Consider the following 26281-nt stretch of genomic DNA (forward strand, 5'->3'; position numbering starts at 1 on the left):
TTTGTCTTTGGTTTGGAATTTTTGCATATTTATGGACATCAAACTTTAACCCATCATTCTCATTTTTTAATATTGAGTTGCAACATTCACTGGTTTAATGTTAACTCTGTAAGTAGTTATGAAAAAAATTACTATTTAGCAGATTGAGATCTGTATCTAAAAATAGTAATGGCTTCAGGCTGCAGTCAGTAGATTTAGATCAGATAGCAGGGAGAGATTCTTTCCTGTGAGGATGGTGAGGCACTTGAACGGGGTGTGGACGCCCCATCCCTGGCAGTGTTCCAGGCCAGGTTGGATGGACTTCTGAGCAACCTGGTCTGAGGAAGGTGTCCCTGCCCATGGCAGGGGGTTGGAACCAGGCAGTGTTAAAGGTCCCTTCCAACACAAACCATTCTGTGGTTCTGTGATAGTAACACACTACACTGAGAAGTGGTGATGTGGTTTTGTCTTAAGTATTCACCATGTGCTGTTTGCTCTGGAACAGCTGGTTCAAAGATGTCTCAGACAGGGAAAGGTGGACCATAATGGGATTGTTTTGGCTCAGCAGCACCTGAGAAGCACTTGCGCCATACCACGAAGACATTATAAGTGATACAGTGTCTTCTATCTTTTTTTGGTGATAATACTTCTCTCGCTAGAGATTTAATTCAGGCCTTCAGAAAGAGGCTATGGCACTCTAGATAGGACTGCTTATCCAGTCCTGTGCTGTTTAGCTTGACACTTGAAGTCAGACTTCAAAAAAAACACCCAGGGTACCTCTTCAGTTATAGGAGCTTAAAGAGACTTCTGGAAATTGAGTCTTATGTCATGCAGTGAGTGGTTTGGTTTTCTCTTAGAATTGCTGGAGGCATGCAGCCTGCTGAGTTTTCCTCAGGACTGTCATTGCAGGTGTGAACTTCGTGGGGTAACAAATGCTTGGCAGTCTGATCTCCTCCAAATTTCATCTTTGTTGCAGTTGGATAGGGTGTGCTGTGTACCCCAACACCTTTAGGTGTCCCGGCACAAAGAAGGAAAATACGCAAATGCAGCACGAGGCTGCTGGCAGAATGCAAGACCTCGTTTATCTAAACAAGCCTGGCAGCATTAGATCATTCAGAGGGATGAGCTATATTGAGCTTCCTGAACTGATAGAGATGTTTTATGTTTTGACTGCTCTGATTTGGTGGTTAATGAGTTCATCAGACTCATCTGGCCATAACCCAGTGCAGGGGAAGTGTGGCAGCAGTGCTCTGAAGCAGGGCAGCTCCTCTTTTGTTGCAGTGCTGCTGCTTGGGACACTGTGCCAGCACTGTGAGCTAGCATGGCTCAGTATTCATCCCTGATGACTAGCAGGGTATCAAAAATGTTGCATCTCTGGTGCAAGAAGCTGCCTATCTGGCTTGGCCTTTCAGTCTGGCTCTGCTGTGGCTGTGCCCTTCCTCAGGGTCTGTGAAACCACATAAGGAGGAGCTGAGAACAACAGGAGTAGCAGCAGTGCTTCCTGAATACGTAATGAAGAATGTAGGACTAACACCACTGGGATATGTGTGCAACAAGGCTTGGGCACAATTCTGACTTGACCTTAGATTTTCTGCCCACCCCCATCAGATGTTCTGCAGTCCTATGATTGTTGAAGTATTCTGTGGTTAATTAAGCTTCATTTGCTCTTCACCAGTCTTAGCAACACCTTCAAATTTCCTTCACTGTTTGGATGTGAAGCTATAGATGCCTTGATTATGATTACTATTAATTACAGTACATTTGTTTACTTACCTGTCTTGTTTTCTGGATCTTTGAAAACCTTTTGTTTAGAGCTGGTTTGTAGTGGTTTTTCTAAAATTCCTATTGCTGATCCCTGCACCAACCAAATAATTGTGTTAACAGCATAAATGTCAAGAGAACTCATTGACTCAGGAGCTAATCTCGCAAAAGGGTCCTGCCATCTCACACAGTACACCCTCTTTCCTTCTCATGTTCCAGCAGGCAGACATACCCCGAGGCTGACAAACTTCTCATCGTAGAAAATAAGCTTGTTCCAAAACCCAGGCCCTAATGGAAAATCCTGACCTGATATGTGTGTCGATAGCAAACCTTTAGTCCTGAACAGGCAATTAAGGTCGAAGGGGCTGTTTCTCACATCTTTGCAGCTGTAGCAGCTAGGAGGAGGTCAAGCGTTAAGAGTGACCCAGAAGGTTGAAACATAATTGTGTTGGCATGTGTGAATGCGCTTGCCACTTGCTGTTTCAGCAGCAACATCATGTGTGCTTATGGCGTTTGTTTTTCCATGCCTTAACTGCAGTTCCTAATGAAAAGTTCGTGGATTTTCCACTAGAGGGAAGCCTTGCATCCAGAATATTTTCATAGTAACAAAACGCTGAAGTCTTGTAGGTGTTGTTTTGTAGTAAGAGTGTAGGAAAATGCTTACATTTTTCCTCCTTTCAGGCACTGGCGAGAGGTCGTTGTTCTGTATGTGCTTAAAAATCTGAATTAGACTCGTGTTTGCATAGCCTAGCTGTCTGTAGCCATTGATGTGGGGATCTCAAGTTGAGAGTGCAGTTGGTTGGACTTATTTCAAAGCATTGGAGAACAGACATACTGGGAAAATATGTTTGAGCCCACAGATGATCAGATCAGCTTTTTTGGGAATTCCCATGTCCTGTGCAAAAAGTTTTAGTCACCTGCTTTCCTGCCTTCAGGCTGCTGAAGAGAGGCAGAACGTGTCAGCCTTGAAGATTAGCTTTCATTCCAGTTAATTTATCGTGAACTAAACACGTTGTCTGTCCCCACTTGGACCTTGATGCTTGAACATATTTCAAGTCTAGACAAAGTATTTGAGAACGTGCTGTTAGCACTTAGGAGGAGGCTCAGGTTTTAAGAGGTTCCTAGATGTATTTTAGGTATGCAGTAAGATGGAAGAACTAATACATGGTAGTTTTAGGACTGATTTCATATGATAAATGCTCATATTTAAGGAACACGGAAGGAAGGAGCAGGAACTGTCTTCCTCTTCCCCATACAGTGCCTAGCACAGAGAACTCCTAGTTTGAGACAAGGGTTTATTCCACAGGTAGTAAACTGTCATAAAGCCTATCTGTAAATGCAAGCAAATTATACCTGCCTGAGGCCAGGCTCTGTAAAGAGTAGTGCAAGGAATCCACAAAAGACATCAAGCACCAAAGGAGTCTGATAACTGTCACTGGAGACATTTAATCAAATATTAGCTAATCCATGCATTTGATTGTATTTAAAACGAGCTCTGAGAGTTCCTGAAGTTGGAGGAACTGTTCTATTAGTAACACATTCCCTGTGTGTAAATACCTGTCCAGAGAAATTCTAACCACTGGGATGAAGCTGTTAGGTTTGCCATGGATAAATTTTTTTGGGATCAGTAAGAGAGTGCATGATTTGTTTGCTCAGGGGTTGTAGGGCTGCTCCAGGTGGTGAGCTGGGCACTGGTGATTAGCTCAGGCACTGCAGAGCATCCATCCCCAAAGTGGCATAGAAATTCAGCAGTCCCTTGCTATTCGTGCACTGCTCAGGACCCCGGCACTCAGCTGTGACATTTGTGAACACTGAAGGACCCATAAGGTGATTCTCCAGGGGACAGGTAATGAAAAACCAGCAGCCCTGTAGTGATATCAACAGGTGTAGTCCATCTTCTCTTTGGGACCTTACACCTTCACTGAAGTCTTTCTGGTTTAACAGGCAATTAATTAATAAAAAAACAGAAGGCTGCGCAGCCCTCTTATATATAGGGGCACCCCTATATCCAGTGCAAAGCTATGGGCACCTCAGGATGCCAGACATCTAAATTATTGCAGTACTGAGATCTGCAAGGCTGATTTTCTTTTTGCTTCTGAAGTGCCACCTAGACTATAATAAATTGTGCTGAAAGATATATACCAATGTGATTTCCTGACCTTATCAGACAATATGTTGCTAAAAGCTTTTTATGTTCTCCCCACTGTATTTCTCCAAGTCTCTCTGTCCACTTCAGGCTCTGCCACTTGCTGTTTGCTTCTGTGAACAGATTCAGGTCAACAGCCTAGCACGAACCTTACCTGGCAAATGTGGGTTGGTTTTCCAACAGTTACAGATGGATAGACAATGAAAAGACAGCAATGGCTAATCAAGGATTTGATGAGCAGTCCACACGTAGGTGTGTCAGGCTATTTTTTACATGGCCTTCCATTCAAGGAAGGTACAAATTCCTCTCCTCCTTCCATCTTAGGAAGTATGTTTTTTCTAGAAGAAGCTGTGATCCTTCTGGGTTTCCTATGACCTTGCTCTCCCTACCGTGTTTCACAGGTAACCTCTCACAATCCTGGCTATCTCAGAGGAGCCAGGCTGGGGGGCATGGGCACTGTGGAACTGGCAGCAACAAATAACTGATCAGAAGAAAGTTGTCACTGCATTTGGTGCTTGATTATTAGACACCCTCTCATGTTGGCAGAAGCCCTGAGGAGCAAGGGCCACAGTGGGCAGTGGCTGTGCTGGTTTGACTAGGTACAATGGCCTACCATGATATAAATTGGCTGCAGAGATCCTCCAAAAAACATAAGCTGCTTCTGTCCCTGGTGACCACCTCTTTTCCTCTCTTGTCTCCTACTCACTGAGGGCTTGTAATCTTGCTCTAACAACGAGGAACTCACATCTGCGTCAAGTGCCAAGTGTGGCACCCTGCTGTGTAAGTGTTGAGAGGTGTGTGCTCCTTGAATTTGCTTTCAGGAAGACCTACAGCCCAAGCAACCCTGGATACAATGGCACAACACAAATGTTTCTCTGTGCCATGGCAGGATAAATCTGGATATGCAGAGCTGTGATTTTTAAGTGTCTACACTGGCAAAGCCTCTGCTTTGCAGTGGTGTTTCATGTTCTTTTATTTTCTTAAACTGCCTCCCTCTTGTGTAAATGCTCTGAGCTCTAGTTTTGGATGCAAGTCCTCTGATATAGATGTGCAACTAGTAGAGCTGGGCAGTTTGGAGTGAGCAATTCTGAAAGCCTGTTATTTATGAAATAAGAGTTGAAAATAGAAAATGGGCATATGGAAGAAGTTGCTGTCACAGATCTTCCCTCTGGCTAGGAGAATTAGAGCATGGTTTACTTAACTTCCATTTCTGACAAAAACAGGATTCTGCTATGGCTTGTCACAAAAATTATTTGAAGCTGAGAAAAAATGGGGAAAATACTCAGGGCTCAATATTTATTCCTAAAATGAAGTGCAGTTGCCTCGCTCAGAGGAAAGGACTGGATGCAGTACATGGTTACTGGCTGTAACACTGATTCTTTTCTTCCCATCTACACAATCTCCTGTGCAGTGGTAACAGGAGAGGCTCCAATGGACTCAACCATTGTTATTTCCCAACCATAAACATGCAAATCCCCACCCCTTAGAGGGGCGTGAATTACTGGCTAACCAAAGCTCAAGGATTACAGCTTTTGTTCCACATTTGTATGGTGACTGACTCAATGGGGTCCTGGTCTATGACTGCCACTACTGCAACACAAATAATTGAAGAGCTCCTCTCCTGTACCAACCTCTGCAGCCACATGCCTTCAGCAAACAAGCAGTCTTGGCTCCTCCCTTTGCCTCCTACTGCCTTTCAGCCAACAGAGCATGGGAGGGAGAGGAAGTTTTGATTTTTTCAGCCTCTTTTGGTAGCTTGCTTCTGTGGGATGGATGGGAACAACACCCAGCACCCCCTGCCATTCCTAACTTCCCCTGTTCTTGTGGCTATATAAGTTTCCTTGAGAGTGGTGCAATATACCATGGAAAACTCGAAATATTGGTTTAATAACACAAGGACAAATGGAAACAACAAAATGGAAACACATGTACATTTTTAAAAACAAACCAAAAAACCACCACAAAACCCAGAGGGTATTCAGTGTTCCCAGGAAAATCTAATTTGAATTCTTTGGCAAGAAGCGTTTTTATACCTTTAGATATGATCAGTATCTTTCTGGCTAGGTATTTTGGCCACAAATAATTTTTATTATCATTGTAGTTATTAATTGCATCTATTTAGAATCTATTTCCTGGCAAGATTTAAGGCTTGAGAAACCCAGAGTCACAAACAGTGTTGGATAGGAAGTAACAGATGACTGAGGCAAGCAGGCTCTGTGTGCATGAGTGTGTGAAATACAACAGAAAAAATACAAAATGTGCAATTTTTAGTCACAGCAAATAGCACTGATGTGAAATATATCTGCCAGAAAAATTTGCTACCTTTTATTTTACTAATGGAGGAGACAAATTAGGAGAGATGTCTTACTGTTTTAATACATTAGACTTCCCTTATCTGTTCTCCTTCACAAGGCTTTAAATTTGCTTCCAATGTGGTTTGTGTGTCAGATATTTTTCATAAAATACAAGCCTCTCAAGCCTTAAATTCTCTTTGTTTTCTTGTATGTAATCACTCACTGTTGAGTGAACATTCCTTCTCCCTTGGACAAAATTGCCATTTTTTTCTAAAGTAGCACAGTATTCAGCAATCTTAACTCCTCAATTTATCAACAATTCAGAGCCAAACTAGGCAGAAAACAACTGTTTTTCATTTGTATTTGAAATAGTACAAGTTTCTTGATGGAGTGGTAATCATGAAAGGTTTTGAAGCAAAACTGGCAGAAAAGTAAAGAATTCAGTGTCTCAGGTAAAAGTAAAGAATTCAGGTATGGTGGCAGCAGCATCAGGTAGAGGTAGAGAAAGTGGTTTGCCCTGAGCTTGAACCCACAACCTAACACAGGAAATAAATTTCTTACCTAGCATTTGTAAGTATGCTTTTTCCTTTTTTTTTTTTTCCTTCTACATTACCCTTTAAAATGGATATTCACTGCTACTTGATCCTTTTGGATGAGGGAGGACTTAATGGAAGAAGAACAAAACAAACCCTTTCCTCCACGCAGCCTTGTGCAGAATCTCGTGTTCAACCTCCTCATGCAAAGGATATGTGCACAGCCTTGTTTTCTTGAACACAGAGCCAGAATGGAGGCAATTTCTTCACTCCTAATTGCCACACAGCCCTCCAAATGCCAGGCTCTCTCCCCCTCCTGGCTTACTGCCATGGTCCCTTTGCTTACATTTTCTTGGCTTTTTGTCCACTTCTCTCTGCTTGTTGTCTGGTGGCTCCTTCACACTGCAGGAAAAAGACTACAGACTTCTTCATGTCTTATTTACTCACTACCATCCCTCTCCTTACCTGAACTTCTCTCCCTTTCCCATGCAGTGCTCAGCCAAAGTCCCTAGACCCAGAACATTCAAAGTCTTGAGTGGTTTTGCATCTCTCTTCACTGTGGACAGAAGCTCAGCATTCAACTCACTATGCCAGTGATGTCAATATAGGTTACAAGTCTACTTTATCAGTTCAAATTACTTTTGTGACACTAGTGATTAAATCCAAACTGCCATAAATATGTTTCAGTGTCATTAACTTATGTAAAGACATCCCTTCAAAAACTCCAAGAGATTCTACCTCTAGTTGCTGAAAGACAGTATTGTGTTGACATTCAGGAGGTTAATTTGACAAGCAGAAAATTTAGAAGGATAGTGGGCCAGAGAAAGTGAGCTTGGGTTTTGGCAGAATTCATCAGGAAGGTGTATGGTTTGCTCACAAGGCCACAGCTGTGAATGGCTGTGAGCAGCTCCATGAGTTTGCATCCACTGTGCATCAGTCAAGGGCAGAGAGAAAACAAAAAGGAAATGCACCAGTCACTCAAAATTCCATGTTCCAGTTCAAGGTCTACAGAACATGTTGGGAGAAGAGGAAGTAAAGTCCTGTGAAAGACCTGTGGCAAATTTTTTGTTTGACAGTCTTTCAAGATTAATATATTGCTGTAAGTCACTCACTCTTCCCGCTAGTGGTGTGGATTGAGCTACAGGTCATAGGCTTTTATTTAGCTCAGCTGGCAGCCAAAGTAGCAAAACACCTTGGATGGTAGTTGGGCAGCCTGTGTAAAATGCATGGCTCATGTCTCTGACAAGGTTTAATCAGGCAGCTCTCTTCATTACACAAGTTTGGCAATTAACTCACATAGGCAATTTCACTTGCAGCGTGAAGAATAAAATGGGCTGGAGTGTCAACCACAGCCTCCCTTCAAATGAGCATCCTGAGGGCAGGATTGTGATGTGCTGCACAGGGAGACAGGTTATGCTGGTGATGTTTGATCTATTCCTGCTCTGCAGCCCAAGGAGTTGGGTTTCCCTGTGTGTCAGTCTGGCTGGCACCTGTGCTTTTTCCTCCTCTGGCAATTTTCGTTTTTCTGTTTGACAGCTGTCTTCATTTTGGGTTCCCTTGCTTCCTTCAGCTAGAAGTTTGGCAATGATGGGCTGTTGTTTGACATTCACAGGTTTTAAATCATCTACTTTAACAAGGTGGTATTATTATTTATGTAAAGAATTGTTATTTTCACAGACTAATAAATATTAAAATACTTGTGGAAATTAAATATTCAAAACTCCAGGCTGCTTCCATGGGCAGGGATCTGACACTCTGGCTTTTGTCTAGTATCAATACCAATGAGAAGACAGGTGTAGGTTTCACAAAACATTTGTTTTTAACTGTAGGAATATGGTATTGCTCAACAAAAATGATATTTTGGGTTATTCTTGATCTTTGAAGTGGTGAAAAGAAATGATTCGTTAGACAAAAACTTTTCAGCCACTTCAGATTTGCAAATTCCCCCTCTGCAGTTGCAGTTTCTGTGCATGTGCATATGGTGCTGCACCTGTACTGTGAATTGTAACCAGTTTCCAATGAATTTCTCATTCTGTTTTGGGGGTTTTTTTCTGTTTTATATGAATGCCTCCGAAGTAGTTCATGGATCTGTGGGCATCTCATTGCTTTGGAAGCAACTAGATTATTCAACCTGCAGCATCAATGCCTTTTTAAACCCATCCTAGGAGTCTCTTTGGTGCAGCAACACAGTGTGTTGTGTCCCAAATTATTCCATGGTTTGTTTAGAAAACAAATACTTCATGAGCTTTGCAGCTTGACTATATCAAAGTGCCTGTTTTAAAAACCTTTCCCTGAAGCATGTTTCCAGGCAGGATTTGTTGATTTAAATAGCTGTGTGGCTCACAAGTTTGTGAGGTTAAAAATGCAGTAGGAAACCACTGTAAACATCGCGTCACCAGCTGAGCAGGATCTGGAGACACTGTGTCGAATGGGCAAGAAGAAATTCACTTTAAATACAGCTTGGACGGCTGCCTAGAAAATGAGAGGGATTCAGTAGCTGAGGTTTACATTAGGAGTTGTGTTGGATGTTTCTCCCCATAAGCATGAGCAGCCAGGCGTGTCAGCCTGCAGAGTTTCAGGGCACTGCACTTAAAAGTGACTTCTTCCTTTTGCCAGATGTGGGCTGCTCCTGTTGGCATCTGTGGCAAAAGAGCAGCCAGTTCAGCTGGAGCATGCTGGGGCCTTTCAAGAATATTTATGGATGTGCATGGCTGCATGGTCCATGACATAGAACCAATAAGCATAAAAGTGAATCTTTGTTTTCTCTTGTATAAGCTAATGTTTTATGTGAAAAACTGAAATTCACCAGCTGTCTTGGCTGTATTCAGCAGAATCTAGGCTGCTTAGGAGAAAACATAAGTATTTACTGAAAGAAATGTTAAGAGATTAGCCTGTGGAGCAGTAAACACAACTAAGTAGTTTTAAGCCCAGGTTGTCTTAAGGAAAAGATTTCCCAAACACATGGCTGTAAAGAAAGGAAGTTTATAGAATAATTTCTTTAGCATGCCTAGAAATTATTCTGAAAATGGTCAATTTGAGTGAAAGATAATAATTTAAGGAGAATGCCAGGGATAAATTCTAGAGGGAAGCAGTTGGGTTTTTTTCCCCTACCTATCCATACCCTCCTTTTATTATCTCCCTGAGCTGAGCCCATTCAACTCAATTCAACAGAAATTTACTCACTTTCTTCCTGGATTAGTTTTCTGCTGTTCTAAAGTGTTGAATTGACTCAGCAGCAGATGAGAAAAACCTGTTTAAAAGACATGCAGAAGGTCTAGGCCAGGAGCACAGGAAGAGAGAAGGAGGCAGATCATTTCCCTTTTCTGGCAATAAGGCCCCAAGCAATACAAGGTTTCTTGTACAGTTTCATCCCCTTTGTGCTCTTTCTTTGTGACATGACCTCAGACCCCATCCCAAAAGGCTGTGAGATTGCTTGACCATCTTTATGAGAAACAACAGGAAGGGCACAGGAGGACTTTTAGCCTTTGGTTGTTTTGCCTGTATTCCTCAGAAAATGGACAGATTCAAGCCCAACCTCAAACACCTTTTGCCCCTAAGCCAGGTTGTGCTGTAGACCAAGCACCGGTGTCGGTGGGGATGTGTGTGGTACAGGTAGGGTTGAGCATATGCGATTGAGCAAGAGAGATTTGACATCAGCTGCAGGGCCAGGTCCTTGTCTTTTTGGGCTGTGAGCTGTGCCTAGTCACGTCCTCGACAGTTCCCCCTTCTGCTTTGCATCCATTGTCTTTCATCCTGCTCGTGCTACTGACGTCATGCCCTTGTATCTCCTTGTCCCCTACTTTTTAACCTCGTTTTCCCTCTGTGTCACTATGGTCTTTAAAAAGGATTGTTTGTAGACACTTTTATTAGCAGAAAGAAAAACAGAGGAAGACCACAGAGAGAAGGAAGCCACAGAATAAACAACAATTGAACTTTGTCATGAGAATGTCTTTTGATTCACTGCAAAAATAAATAAATGTCTCCATATCAGCTGGTAAGGAGAGGTGGACAAATCTGTTTTATTGTCTAGAACATTGTTTTTCTAACTTTGTATCTTGCAGGAGCAATGGCAGCATGTCTGAAAATGTCAAAAAAGTTTCAGAAATGTTTTTCTTACCTCTCCCTGACTGTTCTAACTCTAAATATTTTCATCAGCACACAAACATAATCATAACTCCTGACGCATTCTCATGGAATAGCACCTGATGTCTGTTTTCAGTATTTCTGGCCGTAACTAAACATGACAGAGTCTTCCCCAATGAGTATTTAACAGAACTGGTATTTTAGCTGCTCAGACAGCTTACATTAAAAACGAGCAAGAGACAGCACAAGAACAAACTCCGCAGCTATGGCATGTATGAACATCGGGTTTACCTGACTTCAGGACAAGTGCCAGAATCCTCCTCCTAAGAACAAGAAGAGCACTCCACTGGAGAGCACCCTGGCTGATGCACCTGGGGCTGTGACTCCCTCTGCCTGAGCATTCCCTGCGTGTCCCCTGCCACCTGCTCTTCTCCTCGGGTCATCCTCTGGAATTAACTGGCCCAGCTGCCCCCACGGCCGTGCCCGCAGCTCGCCGATGTACGGAGCAGGGCAATAACCACAGGCAGATGCCAGCCCGGTGCCATGGGAATGGGGAAGGAAGGGATCCCGGGGCTGTTCGAGCAGCACTGCTGTTTTATGCAAAGCCATGGGCTCACTGCAAGCGAGCTGCTGCCTCCTCGTCGTGCTGTGTGCCCTGTCCTGCTGGCAGTCACGGGCCTGACCCCGTCCTGCCTTCCCGTGATATTCCCTCCTTAACAGCCGGCTCTGACTCCCGCTGTATCCTCCCTGCAGCAGCCCGGCACGCAGCCGGTGCTGGGCTTAGCGCAGCGCGATCCTCCCGAAGGAGCCGCACTCCCGCTGCCGGCGGGACTGCGGCGGCCGGGACAGCCGGCCCGGAGCACCTGCACCGCCCGGGGCCGCCCCCGCCGCCCCGCCCCGGCCTGCCCNGGGCGCCCAGGCTGGCGGCGGGAGGCGGCAGCGGCGCTGGGGCATCTCCGCCCGCCGCCGCCATGAAGTCTCCGGCAGCCCAGAGCCCGGCGGGGCAAGGTGGGAGCGGCGGGCTGAGGGGCGGGCGGGACCCCCCTTCTCTTCCTTCTCCCCCTTCTCTTCCCTCCCTTTCCCTCTGCCGGGGTGGGGGCGGGCGGGGTCAGGGTCGGGTCGGGCAGGTCCGGTCCGGTCCTGACGCCGCTGCCGCCGCCCGGCAGCGCCGGGGGAGGACGGCGGGGGCCTGGCCGAGGCGCTGGGCGAGTTCGACGCGGTGCTGGCCGAGTTCTCCTGCCCCGCCGGCCGGCGCCGCTTCTTCTACGGCGAGCACCTGGAGCGCATGAAGCGGCGGAGCAGCGCCAGCGTCAGCGACGGCAGCGGCCTCAGCGACTCCGAGAGTGAGTGTCCGTCGGTCCGTCCGTGCCGGCTGTGCCGGTCCCGGGGGCGGGGGGCGGCCGGGAAGCGGCGCTCCAGAGCGGGTGCTAAAGCAGCACATCGCCGTCTTTGAGCGGGGCAGGAACCCGCCTGTTTCTGTAAAAGCAGTGCCTTCTGGTTCACGTTCTGGGCTGGAAGTGCAGCGGTGCAGAGTCTGGCCCCGCTGGTTTTACTCGCTGTTGTTGAACGGAGGGGAGAGTTGCTGGAGCGGAGCCTAAAGAGCTGTCTCTGGGAGAAGGTCGGGACACCGGGACGTCCCGGCATCTGCAGTGAAAGGTGTCTCTTAGGTTCGCAGGGACTGTCCGCTGTGTCTCGGTAACCAGCATCAGCCGGACAGAGCGAGCGAGCCCAAATGTGCTTTCCACAGCAGCTGGAAACTCACCCAGATATCCCGTTATAAGAATGGCCATCCATCTGTCCGTCCACCTGGATGGACGACAGTGTTATCACTGTTTCAGAGGTGCTGATTTTAAGCTACCTTGTGCCCAAGTACACTGGATGTATGTGAATGGTATGTGCAGAATATGGAACAGGAAGGGTAGAAAGCTACTTGGAGCAAGAAAATGTAGAATTGGAACTAAATTTTTTCTAGTTAATTTGGAAAAAAGTTCAACCCCTCTTACTGGCTTTACTAATCAGGGAGAGAAAACATCTTTCCTGTTCCAGATAGTGAGGCTGGAAACTGCTGTTCTCTTTGAGAACACTAGGTTACTTTCTCAGAAATAAGTCCTGCTAAATGCAGAATACAACCAATTGTGTTGATTTGGGTTTTGTGTTTAGTTTGGCCATTTTTTTTTTTAAAGTTCCTAACTGTATGTTGTTGATTTGGGTTTTGTGTTTGGTTTGGCCATTTTTTTTTAAAGTTCCTAACTGTATGGGAAGCTTGATGAAATTTACATGTTTGGCAGCTATTTACAATAAGACTGCTACTCTAACTTCTGTTCTGCCTCTTTATCAGTTTAGGGACTTAAGGTGCCATTCTGTTGATTTAGTGCTTAAATACTAATGCTATCTCCCTAGTACTTGAGCTGTGAGAGCATAGAGTCTCCAGATTATCAGAGCCCTTTATTTCATCATCAAGGATGTAATTCATTTTGTTGACAGGTATTGTTTTACCTGCCCTGAACTTGGATACCTTGCCTAGCACTGCCCTTGGGTTTTTTTCTGTGGAAGTACATGGATCAAGATGCTACTTTTCTGTTTCATTATGTAGTGAGTGTAGGACTCCTTATAATCTCTCTACCTCCAAGGAGGATTTTGAACTGTGTGCCCAGTTTAGACTGAATGTTTTTCTTTCGTATGGCTGAGAGTGTGCAAGGTGAAATCTGCCTTTACTGAGTCAAACTGGCTGCCCTAGTGCTTATATTTCTTGTGCAGTCTTTGCTGTGAGATGTTAACCTCTCACATACGCTTATTGTGTCTCACAATTGAGACACTTGTAATGATAGTGTGAAATAATTTACTATAGTGAAAATTATAAAAACCCCAACCCAGAATCTGGAACTTATTCTTCTTGTATGGAGAAATGCTAAGTAACTGCAGACAGCTGTCTGCTGTGGTTCAAAAATCTTAAATCTTGAAAACTGCTTAAAGTTGTTCTGTTAGAATTGACAAGAAGGATCTTTGGAGGAAGATGACAGTGCTCTCTGGCAGGGCAGCAGGCCTGGTGAGAAAACAGCATGCTCATGCAAACAGGCAGATCGGGAAGATCTGGAAAATAAAAATCTGTGTGGCCAATCCACATGGATTTAGGCTGAGGAGAGTAGTGGGGTTAATAGGATAGACAGGGTTTGATGGCTCTATATAAAGTCCTCAAAGGTCTTGTATGAGGAACTTGTCAAGTTTTCCATTCCAGTCCCATGCCTGAGTTGCTCCCTTGGTGTGAAAGGTGGCTCTGGAGAGGTGGAAATCACTGCCTTCTGGACACTGACCTGTGAGGGACCAGGAGGGCTTATCCTCAGAAACCAGAGTTTATGAGGATATATTTAAGGGAAAAGAAACAAAACCAGCCAGCCCTGCTCATGGCTTAGGAAAGGCCTGGTAAAAAACTTCTTCCTAAAGGAGTCATTCAGTGCAGTCACCTTTTTATTTTGAAGTTATGGTAGGATTGGAGAGGAATTGTGGATTTATGAAGAACTCCTTTTGTAAAACAGGCTCTAGTGTCTGATGTAATCCAGCTACACTCCCTACATCTATTTTAAGAATAAATGCAGGGAGTTGCCTACTTACCCAGGTTCTTTCAGTTCAAACTCAAGTATTTCTTGAGTTTATTTTCCTTTTGATTTCTTTAATTTAGTGTTAGCCAGCATAGTGCTGAATTCATGACCTTGCCCCTACTGTGGTAAGGGTTAGGTTAAAATACCACTGCAGAATCAAGGGGTAACTGGGCTGAAAGAGTAAGTTCTGATAACATGAATCTTTAAAAACCATATTGCCTGCAGGTAGGTTGAATGATCGTCTTGTTAATGAAGGTTCTTTACATCTTTGCAAAATCTTGTTATCCAGTGCCAAGACTATTTCAAGCACACTTTATCATGTGCGTATAGAACAGTTCAGACTATTGTGTTTTAGTGCTATCTGTAGTTTGTTGTTTGATCTAATCCTCCTAACTGATGTGGTGTGCCTGACGATAGGGATCTTTTGGCCACTCCTGCAGTGATAGCTTTCCACTCAGGGATGAAACTGTAAGGGAAGGAAACATTTTAAACTGTTGCAAGTGTTTGTTTCAGTTGTGCCCCTGAATCAGCCTTAAATTCAGTTTCATGAGAAGCTACTAACAGATGTCAAGGTGTTGTACTTGAACAATATTGTTTAGTAGGGTAAGGGAAGCCTTTCCTCTCCTGGGGTTTCTGCCATGACCATGAGCCCATTTAATTTAACAGAAAAGTTTTCAGAAGATCTCTGTCAATGCAGTTAATCCCAAAAATATTCTGTTATCCTTAAAATCTCTCAAGGGAGCTAGCTCCAAAAATACTGTTTTAAATTCTTGTATTACATCTTTCTGGCTCTTGAGAAAAAGTAGGATTTTGAAGACTCTGTATGAAAAATGGGTGCAATAGTACTTTGTTCTCCCACATCTTGTCCTGTCATTTGACTAAATGATCTTTGGACAAGGTCTGGCTTGGCTGTGGCTGAGCCTTGTAGGTAGCACAATGGACTCTAGACCTCGCAGTAGCAGAGAGGCTCTGAGTGCAGATGTGTGTGATGATCCCGGCCCACAGGTATTGCATTAACCACCACAGCTGAGTGGGTCAGTGCTGGGAATCGTGGTGCAACTGCTGAGTTACTGCAGCATTCCAGAGCTTCTGGACTGTGAGTGAGTACCAGTTATGTTTCAAGTTGATGCATTCGTACGAATTGGAGCCCAGCAGCTTCGTTCTTTAGGTTATTAATCGTGCTGGAGCTTCTGAGCTGAGGAATACTTTATAACTCTTTGCTGTTCACTGCATATCTTGGCTGTGATAAAGGAGGATTTGTGCTAGAGAGTGCTGTGCTGGCAGCAGCCACTCGTGTAGCTGCAGCTGTACTAATGAACTTACAGATAGCATTGTCTCCTTGTGTTGGAATAAGCTTGCAAAGGGGAGTGCAGGCTTGCCTCTGTAGAATGCATGCCCAAGCGCAGTTTATGGCAGTGTCAGGACAGCCTTCCAAGTTTAGTCTTAGCATAATGAATAGAAGTTGGACTTTACGAGAGGTTGAGAAGGGAAGTGCTTTTTATTTTTCTTGGGCCAAGTTACAGTTACACTGAAAAGCTACATCATAATCTGTTGTCTTGCTCTCAGAAATGTTTGACACTTGTAGCTCCATGTTTTCTTGAGGCAGGTTCAGCTTCCTGCCTCTCTGTTAAAAGCATTGCAAAATAAATTCATCAATTCACTTCTTGTGCTCATACAGCCAGCAGTGTTTTGGTGTAGTTATTTTTTAGGGATAAATAAATGGTTTCTGAGTAATGCCTCATGGCTTTTAAACACAAGAAAGAAATCCTGTGTGCATCTAGAACTCTTAATTTTATGATTTTAAAGCCAAGTAGGTGCAGGGGTTGAGCAGGATCTTTTAACACGTAGTCAGCACTTGTGTTTCCATGGATGTGGCTGTGGATGTCTCCATGTGCTCATGTTAATGCCTAGGCCATGCAGGAATGAAGCATCAGCCCCTGTTAGTACTGCAGCACTCACCCTGAAACAGTTTTACATTGTTTACATTGTCAGTCTTGTGATATGTGACCATAAACAAGGCAAAGAAAAAGGCAACAGAAATGATTTAAGGTGTAAAATATTTTCCAAATGCTTAAACAGCCTGGGACTTTCAGGCAAAAAAGAGATGTTTTGGGTGGGGATAAGACAGTCTTCTGGAGAATCCTAAGGGACATTAGGAAAGTGACTGCTAACTCACCAGTATGGGGAAGTCAAATTAAATTAGTGTGTTTCAAAGAAATGAGGTGTTATTTCTTTCATGAACAGTTAAAGATACTGCCTTAAGGTATTATTGATATTAAAAGTTCACATACTCAAAAATAACTTGATGACATCCCAGCAGGAGGGATGGGGCCACTGAGGACTGCTTGGGCTGATGCCACTGGTGTCTCCGGAGAGACTGGTGTGTGCATTGGGAGAACTTGGTAGAGCTCATCCTGCAGCTATCAGTGTGTGGCTGCACCACTCTGAAGCTCCTCTACAGGCATCTGCTGTCAGCTGGTGTGAGAGACAGGATGTGAAGTAGATGAGCCTGTGGTCTATGCAGCAAATGCCAGTCTTGTAACATGAAAAGGACATAGATTGTGCCTGTGAACTTCCTATGGCTTGTCTCAAACAAGACAATAAAATGCTTCTAATGAAAAAAAGTGAAGTGAGACTCTTCTGGAGAAAGTCCCTTTTATTAAATAATCTGAGAAATAATTTTTTTATTACACTATTGATATCCTCAAAGGGGAAAAAATTTGGAAGTTTCAGGTACATAGCCTTCTCTACAGGTATTTCAGTGTGCTGAGACATACAGTTTTCATGACATTTCCTGTGCTTGTCACTCCAGCATACCCATTGCTCTTACTCATTAGAAAGGAAGATTAGTAAAGGGAAGGCTGGAGTTGGAAACTGCCTCATAGCTGGTAAGCTTGGGGGGGAGTGGGAAGGTAAGCTTTGTATATAATGAGAAAACATGCTTGTGCATCTGGATTTCAGCTTCCTGGATCACTTTTGTGTAGCTATGGGATTTGAAATAATGGTGCTTAGATGTGTCAGTAGAGAAAAGGTGTCATTTTTTGGTCAGTATTGGAACAGATGTTTGTTAGCTAGGCAAAATCCCTGCAAAAACAAACAATGCAGCCAAGTGTAGCTGTGATGATGATAAAAATAAACACTGTCCTTGGGGGCCTGAAACATAAGCATTTTGAAACAGGCTTTTTGTATAATTAATATATCTCACTTCTGCTGGTGACATTACAAGTTCCAGATTTTTTCTGATTTTTTTTTTTTTTTTTTTTTTTTTTTAGCTAGTAGGCTGTGTTCTGTTAGGAATTATTTGTGTGGTCTGCTCATTAAGTGCTGAGTTACTGTTTCATAATGAATTCATGATTTGTAGACACTTGAGTGGACTTGTGAAGAAGCTTTTCTCTGAAAGCTTTATGGATGTGCTTTAACTTTTTCCCCTAAAACTTTCTTCACTGAAAACTGCAGTAAAAATGTTACCAACTCCAGCGCTCTTCAAAATTGTATCTTGAGCCATGGTACTAGAAACAGCATGATACTAAAGAAGCTACACAGCTGAATTTTTCCATTGCCTGATTTAAAATGAAAAGTTTGAGGTTTTCCTCCTTCAGTCCATTACTGCTGAGAGCCTTTCAATTGCTCATTTCATGGGGACATTTCTATATTTACATGGTGTTGCCATGGTTTAGTTTGTGGTTTAACCATATACTGGAACAGTAGAGTTATACTAACTACAGATTACTTTGCCAAAGTAAAATTCACCCATATTTATTCCTACCCCCTAATTTTGCAGAGTAGCCTGACTGATGCAAATCGACTCGCTGACAAAACTCAGTGTTTTTTTTTTTTTTTTTTTTTTTTTTTTTTTTTTTTTTTTTTTTTTTTTTTTTTTTAGGGGGGAACTTTTTTTTTTTTAAAATCATCTTTGAAGGAAAACGAAAACAGTAAACGGTAAATAGGCAATCCCCTCCTGCCCCTAGACCATTTACACTGTTCCACAGTCCCAGTACTCCCATATAGATACTTATGGAATTCCATCTGGGGGTAGGTGAAAAAGTCAGGAGTTATAATGAAATTGAGAATTCAGGGGAAATTAAATTAAATTTTTTTTTTTTTTTTTTTTTTTTTTTTTTTTTATATATATATATAGAGGGGAACCTGTTATTTTTTAAACAGCTGAAGTGGCATAGTTTATATATAAGCATGGGGACAGCAATCAATGTACAAAGTGCAAAATAGGTAATGAATTACAAACTTGTGGTGGGAGAGAAGGAGCTGGGTGAGGGAGGAGAGCAGCAATGAGATCCCTGGCATCAGCCCCTTGTTATTGGGTTGCAGAGGATGTTGTATTTGCCTGGCAGTGGAACTCTTCCAAGGGACATTATTGGAGGTGAATGAGCAAATCTTGGCTTTGGCAGCTGGTAGAGAGCAAAGACTGAAGTGTCCTTTTCCCAGAGCTTTCTGCCCTACAGCCACACTTTGCCAAAGAGGATATTTCTCTGTGCTGTGTGTCATAAGAATTTTTTAACAGCACATTGTTTTCAGCAGTTATGGTGACCTTGCTGGTGGAGTCAGTGCATTCCTCCTCACATCTCTAGAATTTCTGATGCTTGGTGGCATGAATAAGCCGCAGTCAGTAGCTAAAGTATATTTTTGCTTTGAGAAAGATAAATGTTGATATTTTCCTGAAACTATTGTAAACCATCAGAAGATAACATTGTTATGTGAAAACGTTTCTCCTTTTGAAACTGAAAGAAAAACATTCAGAAATTTAAAGCAACAGTTTTGTCATATTTTATCTTTGTCCATTTGTAAATATTTCCCAGCACAATGTTTGTGGAAGCCAGTATGAAATTACATTTTCTGATGTCAACCCAATCTTGCTGTATTTGGTGTCTGGATGTTAGTATCAGAGAGTTCACATTAAAAGTATACTCGGATTTATAACCATAGTTCTCTGTATTAATTTTTTATTAATTCAATTAGCTGTAAAATCTTTAAAATATTAATTGATTTGGAAATTCTTGTTGTCCTCTTTTCAAATAAATAGGCTGAAAAGTGCTTTATCTTTGATCTGTTCTGTCAGTGTTTCAGTGAGTTACAGTCTTGGCTAGAGCACTGTTTGTGTCAGCTATTACAAGTTACTTGGGCTTTTGGTGATGGTAGGGGTTTTGTCCTGAACAGCTAGAATTTTCCATTCTGTGTTCCTTAGTCACTGGGGTTTTCATCTTGGCTGGAAAAATGTGGCGTTAGCAAACTGTAAACTGATTTTGGAGGAAATTTCTCTCCTTTAGTGGAGAGAAAGTATCAGTTAATGTACAGGGTTCATGTGGCGTAGTACAGCACTGGTGGCACACATCATTGCAGAGCACTACCAGACTTATTTCACCTTTAGGTTATTTGAATTTTTTTTCTGTTTTTAGGAGCTACTTTTAAAATGGCTTATCTTTTTTTCCCATTTTTCTATCTAAAATGATCTCATTTCTTCATTGTATTCATGGAATCTTTCTTGTATTTGAAGTTTCAGTTAGCTTGGTTTTGATCTGCTGAAGTTTAGAGAGAACAGCACTTCTTAAGAGTGGAGATAAAGAAATTGCAATTAGTGGGTAGTTTGAAGAAGCCGTCAAACTCTACACCCATGTCTACAAACAAGAAATACCGAGTGGTGGCTGACCAGGTGGCAGTAGCCCCAGGTGAGAGATGTCAGTCACGTCATCGCTCACATTTTGTGGTGCTGTGGGCCACGTGTGTTTGCCAGAACAGGATCCGAGATGATGGCAGAGGAAACTGCAAATACAGCCCAGTGGTGGGCCACAGTGCATGGGAAGGAGGAAAGTATTCCAGGTTGAGGCTTTTCCCCCAGGCCTTTTCAGTATGTATTGTAACAGAGGTGAGCTTGGAAGCCGGCATGGAGCAAACAAATCAGCTTTTATGGCTGAGGAGAGAGCTGAGAGGCTTTGTAGTGCAATTGTCTGGCCTGGCTTGTCACTGTGCCTGTATGCTCCTGTGGAAGGTGCTTTGGTGCTGGAAAGGACAGCAGGCTAGAGGAGGTGGCTGGGGACACACACTCTTCTTCCCAAAGACGACTGACCTTGAGGGGCAGGTCTGCAAGAGGATGGTCTCAGTGTCTGCTCTTGGAGACATCCAGACCTTCCCTGGAGGTGGAGATGTGCAGATCTTGGCAAAGCAAGCTGTGCTCCTGCCCCCTTCTGCCAATTCATTAAGTATCACCCTTAATTTAGCTAAAGCAGCCCTCTCCTGGGACAGCAAATGGGACAGTTGTCCAAGGAAGAGTGACAATTCTCTCTTCAGTGGTCTTGGTGCTGCAGTGGAGCCCCCTCCCAGGCTGTGGCTCCAGGGACAGGGGCTGTGTGTGCTGCAGGGAGCAGAATTGCTGGCCTCAGTGGCAAGCAGTGGTAGTCACCACCCCACATATTAAGACAAATCATTGATGTCCTAGGCAATGTGCCAAGAAAATGGAGACCATGAACATGTTTGTATCACAATGGTGTCTTTTTGTAGAAGCACAGTTTTCAGGTCACTGGCTTGAAACTGCAGGACCAGCAGTTTCAGAGTCTCCAGCAGGATGACAATGCCTCCTTCCAGTGGAGCCAGGACTAATACTTGGGGTGCCTCTGTGCATAAAGATACTTTTTGATGCTTTTCGAGCTTAAGGCCTCCTCTAAAATACAAGAACATCAAAATGGTATTGGAGCCTTTTCTGTTCCTTTCCAGGGTATATAAGGCTTTCTTTGAAAGTTCATCTAAAATAAGATTGCAGGATATCTTGTGTACCAGTGTACTGCTTCATGAACTTGAGAGTCACAGAAAAAAAGAATTTAAAATGCCATACCTAAAGATACAGACTAATGTATGGAGAAAGAGGTGCACTTGTTTTGGGGATAAAAGACAACACTAAATATATTCTTTATTCTGGGGGGTTGTCCTTGCCCTGGAGCTCTCTATTTAGGGTTTTTGGATAACTTTTGAAAAATTTAGGTAACAGAATTTCCCAGAATATTGTGAACTGGGGAGAGCCTACCAGATCTAATTTTGCTGATGTGGGATAATTGTAGTTTCTGTCTAATTTTTCAAATGGTGCTGACTTCAGGAAAAGCTTTCCTTACTGGGGCTGAGGATTGAGCCTAGACCTGCTTTCTTTTTAACAGGAGGGGTGGGAGCAGCAGCCTTCACATAATGAAGGGTTTATTTATTCACTTCTCTAGTTTTGAAGACTTTAAATTTTAGTTCTACAGACTTTGAAGTCTGTGTGGGAAAGGCTGCATTTGGGGTTTCAATTATATTGCAAACTTCAGGAGGTGTCAAATTTGCTTTATGATGTTGCTTTTTTTACAGGTGCAGATTCCCTCTACAGAAATAGTTTCAGTCTCAGTGATGAAAAGCTCAACTCTTCAACTGCATCTACTCCAAGCTTGCCATCCCCTTCAGTGACTCCTTGTAAAGGTATCTTAATTTTAACTGTTGGCATTTCTTCCTAATCCTCAATCATGTGGGCTTCTTGTTGGGAGCCAGGATTCACATGCTTGCATGGACTTTTTTGATTTTTTTCCTTGGTGTTTTTTGTTGATGTTTTTTGATTTTGGGTTGTTTTTTTTTTTTTTTTTTTAATGTCAACAAAACTAAGGATTTCTGTTGAGCACACTACTGATCCAAGTATTGTTGTCTTGATTATAAGTGGCAATAGCATTCTGTATCTGCACTTTCAGGTGGCCTGTTAAGTCTTCTGGTTTTGAAACACTGAGCTAAAAAAAATGTAGTTTTCTGGCTGATAAGGATTAATTATTAACTTGTGTTACTTCTTTATTGAAGCAACTGAGTGGCTTAAGTGTCCCATTTCTCTATGAAAATGGTTAGCCTGGATGCAGGGGTAGGGAGAGGGACTCTGCTGAAGCCAAGTGCTGCTGTTTAAGTTAACAATTGTTCAGCTCCATATGGAAATTACACAGTGCTTATACAAGCCATGTATTGGCAGCTCCTTCCTCCTTTGAAGCTATGCTGTTGCAAAGAGGTTTGTGCCATGCAGCTGATCTGACTTCCCAGGACAGTGTTTCATTCAGGTTAACTTGGATTAACTCTGGAGCAGACATATCAATAAGTGGACACTCATACATTTGTACTACATGCTGCATGTTCAATAGCCTTTTGTGCTTTCATATCTTTTCCACAGTGACCAGTCACAAAAAATCAAATCTTTTCAATTAGTGGGACATTGAGGAGAAATAATGAGTAACAGTTTCTGTGAAGTAGCAAAAAAAGAGCTCAGTTAAACTGACAGGAAATATTTGGTGAAGAATTACACTAAAGGACAAGATGAGAAGACAGAAAGAGTTGGAACTGGCTTGGAAAAGACCACAGACATGTGACAAAGAAGCAACTTGCAGTAAAACTAGATTGAGTGGAACCAATGGTGTTGCCAGGAGTGGAAAATTTGGTGGATGTTTGGTTCCACATTTATAGCATATCGACCAAGATGAAAGGGTCTGGCAGCACAGCAAACCTGTGATACTGACATGATTTTAAAGGGCTGAGATTTGAGTAGGGCTGGGAGCTCACAGGGATTGATTAGGGCCCTGCATGCAACATCTGAAGAGCCACAGTAGCCAAGACATGGATTTGTTGATATGTATTTTTTATTCTTCACTGCCCTTCTTTTTAAGGAGACTACATAAAGTATTGCTTTGTGTTGCTTCTGTCAAGTAGAAAACTATAAAAGATAGAATTTCAGCTCAGTCTCCCTTGTTCTCTAAGTGCTTTTGGACTTTGTTGATGATAATCCACAGCATATTTGCTACCCCTGAAAATTATTTGGAGGCTTGTGTGTTTCTAGTGTTTCTTCTAGCCAGAGAAACATGTCATGTCTAATCAGTATTGACCCTTGTTTTGCAGCAAAGCTTGGAGACACAAAAGAGCTGGAGGACTTCATTGCTGATCTTGACAGAACACTAGCAAGTAAGTAGATTTTTATTAGTTGCTTGCATCTCACTTGGAACTTGTTACAAAGAGTGTGACAAGTGAGCCAATGAAAGCCAATGTATAGGGAGAGAGGGAAGGAGAAATAGAAATATTTCATATAATGTCGCTTCCTTTTAGTTTGCTAGTCCTGTGGATCATTATCTGGATAAGAAGGTAAAACAGACTAAATTCAGACTTTGCCTGAATGTTCAAGGCGTGCAGTTTATCCTTTGTGACAAAGGCTGAACTCAATGAGCCCCTGGTCCCACCTCTGAGGCAGCTGCAGTTCACCCCTCCTTGACAGTGGATGAATAAATAAACATCAGTTTCTTAAACACTTAAATTTCAGTTTAAAAACTGGTGATCTATTTCTTCATTATAAAGCTAAGTAACTGGAGGAGTTATCCTTAGGTGAGGAAAAACCTTTTTGTTCTGGACTTTGCTTTATGCAAGAATTAAACAGCAGATATCTGTATCTGTTGACTTAATGTCAAAATCCTATTTGTGCTTGTTTTTGCCAGGAATGGAACTTGGATCACTTTTTCTGCCACTGTCTAGAAATTGTATCTTTCAGCTACAGTAGTGAATTCTTCATTATGATTTTTAAAGAAAAACAACCAAAAAACTGGCCACCTGTTGCCAACCATGTACTCTGCCTGTTCCTTTTGCTTCTTCCTCTTCTGTTGTGGACATAATACTGTTTCTTTTGTGTTTCAGGTTGGAGGGTTTTTTATGTGGAACTAGGTTATGGAGCCCAAACCAACAAAGCTGTAGGACTAGACCTTAATAGAAGCATAAACAAAGCCCTCTCAGACTATGAACTGAGAGTTTTGTGTAGTCATTAGGTGTTTTCTCTTCCCTGTATTTCTTGAAGATATGGACTTAATTCAAGACAGCTGCCCTTATGAGCTTCCTGCTTCCCTGCTGTCTTACTTGTGTCTTAATCCTGGTTTCACTTCTCGTGTTTAAAATACATTTTTTTAGTTTCCTGTCTTCTGTCATGGAAGTAAGCTTGAGCTAACTTAATCTTTACCACTGAAATTTAATTGACCACTCTTCTGAAAGAAATCCAAGTTTTTGAAGGCTTGTGTATCCCAAACTGGCAAATATTTGCATTGCTGTATCTTGCACAGCCATGTTGCAGCTCTAAAGGGGCTGCCTATAATACGTAGGTTTTATTTTTCCCTTGCAAAGTACATCAAAGGTGAAGGCAGGAACTACCACCTGCTCTAGTGGTTTTGTGCTTTTTTTGCCCTTTTTTTTTTTTTGGTGTGATTATTTTATTTTTAATCCCAACTAGACAAATCTCCAGTGATCTCAGCAGAGTTTCATTTGTACAGTATCACTGTACAGTGAGGAAGAAGTCCAACTTCCATCTGCTATTTATCATCACATTTTTGAGGAGTTACATGTGTATACTTGAGGTTACACAGAACTTTGTACAGATACCTTTTCAAGCCTAATGCACTTGTTAGAACAGTACTTGCCTTGTCTTTTTAGCACACCAGCATTTCAGCTTTCATGCTAACTTAAAAAAGCCATAATTTGGATTGTCAGGCAGTCTAGCAAGCTGGGCATAGGCAAGTGTCTGATATGTCAACAACATGCAGTCTTATTTAATAGAGAGCTTAGTGATCTTTCTTGTTCTGTATTTTCAGGTATGTGAAATGAATTTTCAGCATGTGAATGTCCTCTGAAGGATCAGTGACATCAATCAGTGGGAACTGCTGCCCTTGTCTGTTAACTTTGCTCAAGATACCCTCTGAACATAACCTTTGTGAACTCCTACAAGTATTTAACTGGCAACATTGGGTTTGGGTTTTTTTGGGTGGTTTTGAGGTTTTTTTTTTTTTTTTTACTTTGCAGCAGATGGAATAACTTAAATGTTAGAGCTATATTTTGCTTTGAAATATAGCTTGAATTTTAATTTAAAGTTGCTTTTATGCAAATATATTTGTAATTTTATATAGTTGAAAACTTTAATGCTTCTCTCAGTTATAATATATTTTTGTATGCAAATAAATCCTGAACTGGAATCCAGATGTCTGTAAGCTTCCTATGAATGTGCAAACTCTGAAATATAAGTACAAATTAAACTCTTACTGAAAACAATACGCTTTAAAATATCTTGATAATGGTATGTTTTTGCCCTGCTTGGCAAAATTTGTTATGCTAGTTGGATGTGGTTGCTTAAATAAGAACTTTGTAAAATTAATGCAGTCAGGAAAATAATAAATTGGGTCAAACTGTTACTTCAGATTTGTGTTAATACAAATGAAATAACACTGACTTACTATACATTTGAGCAATAACACCTATTTTAAGCCCTATGTAAAAGCTGGTTTTAAACTCTCAGACCATTTGACACGGAGCACTGGCTCTTTGGAAGGTCAGACATTTCGGCCCATCAGTTGAAAGGTGTGGAGGTCCTGTACCACGGAGACAATGCTTGAGTCTGGGTGTTTCTGACACCAGGCCCTTGGCTCTGGAACCGTCAACCACTCTGAAAAGACTTCCTGGCCATCAGTGTGGTGCTGAAGGAGGGAAGGTGAACCTGTGCTTTTACAAGGAACCTGATTCTTTCCATATGCATTAGGCACTGGGAATGTCATTATGTGAGCTCTGCTGCCTGAGCTGTGCTCTCCTGTCTGTTCAGACCAAGTGAGCTGGGGCTGGGCTGGTTTGAATTCCTGCCTAATTTTGACCAAAGCTGTCTGGTGAGCAGTTGCTTGAATGGTTCAGTTATTGTGGTCCCTTTGATGTCTTATCTTTGAGTGTGTCTGGAGTGTGTGTGTACCTGTGACACAGCTACCTGCTTAGGGGACCTTAAAGGACAGATTTGGACCTGCCTTCTGCAGCTTGGAGGAAACCTACTGTGTATTTCCTTATAAGGATGGTGTGGATCCATCTCCCTGGATTTTAGATTTC

General features: G+C 42.5%; 1 protein-coding gene across 1 annotated transcript; it reads left to right on the forward strand.

The window, feature by feature from the left end:
* The first annotated feature begins 11711 nt into the window (after nucleotides 1–11711).
* RGCC (regulator of cell cycle) lies at nucleotides 11712–25605 on the forward strand. The gene is made up of 5 exons (XM_041407328.1): nucleotides 11712–11804; nucleotides 11963–12139; nucleotides 21737–21844; nucleotides 23288–23350; nucleotides 25012–25605. The coding sequence occupies exons 1-5, from the start codon at nucleotides 11768–11770 to the stop codon at nucleotides 25017–25019; spliced, it is 393 nt and encodes a 130-aa protein (XP_041263262.1). The 5' UTR covers nucleotides 11712–11767; the 3' UTR covers nucleotides 25020–25605.
* The last annotated feature ends 676 nt before the right edge of the window (nucleotides 25606–26281 follow it).

The sequence above is a fragment of the Onychostruthus taczanowskii genome, unplaced genomic scaffold, assembly GCF_017590055.1.
Source record: "Onychostruthus taczanowskii isolate IOZ18803 unplaced genomic scaffold, ASM1759005v1 scaffold26, whole genome shotgun sequence".
Classification (NCBI taxonomy): Eukaryota; Metazoa; Chordata; class Aves; order Passeriformes; family Passeridae; genus Onychostruthus; species Onychostruthus taczanowskii.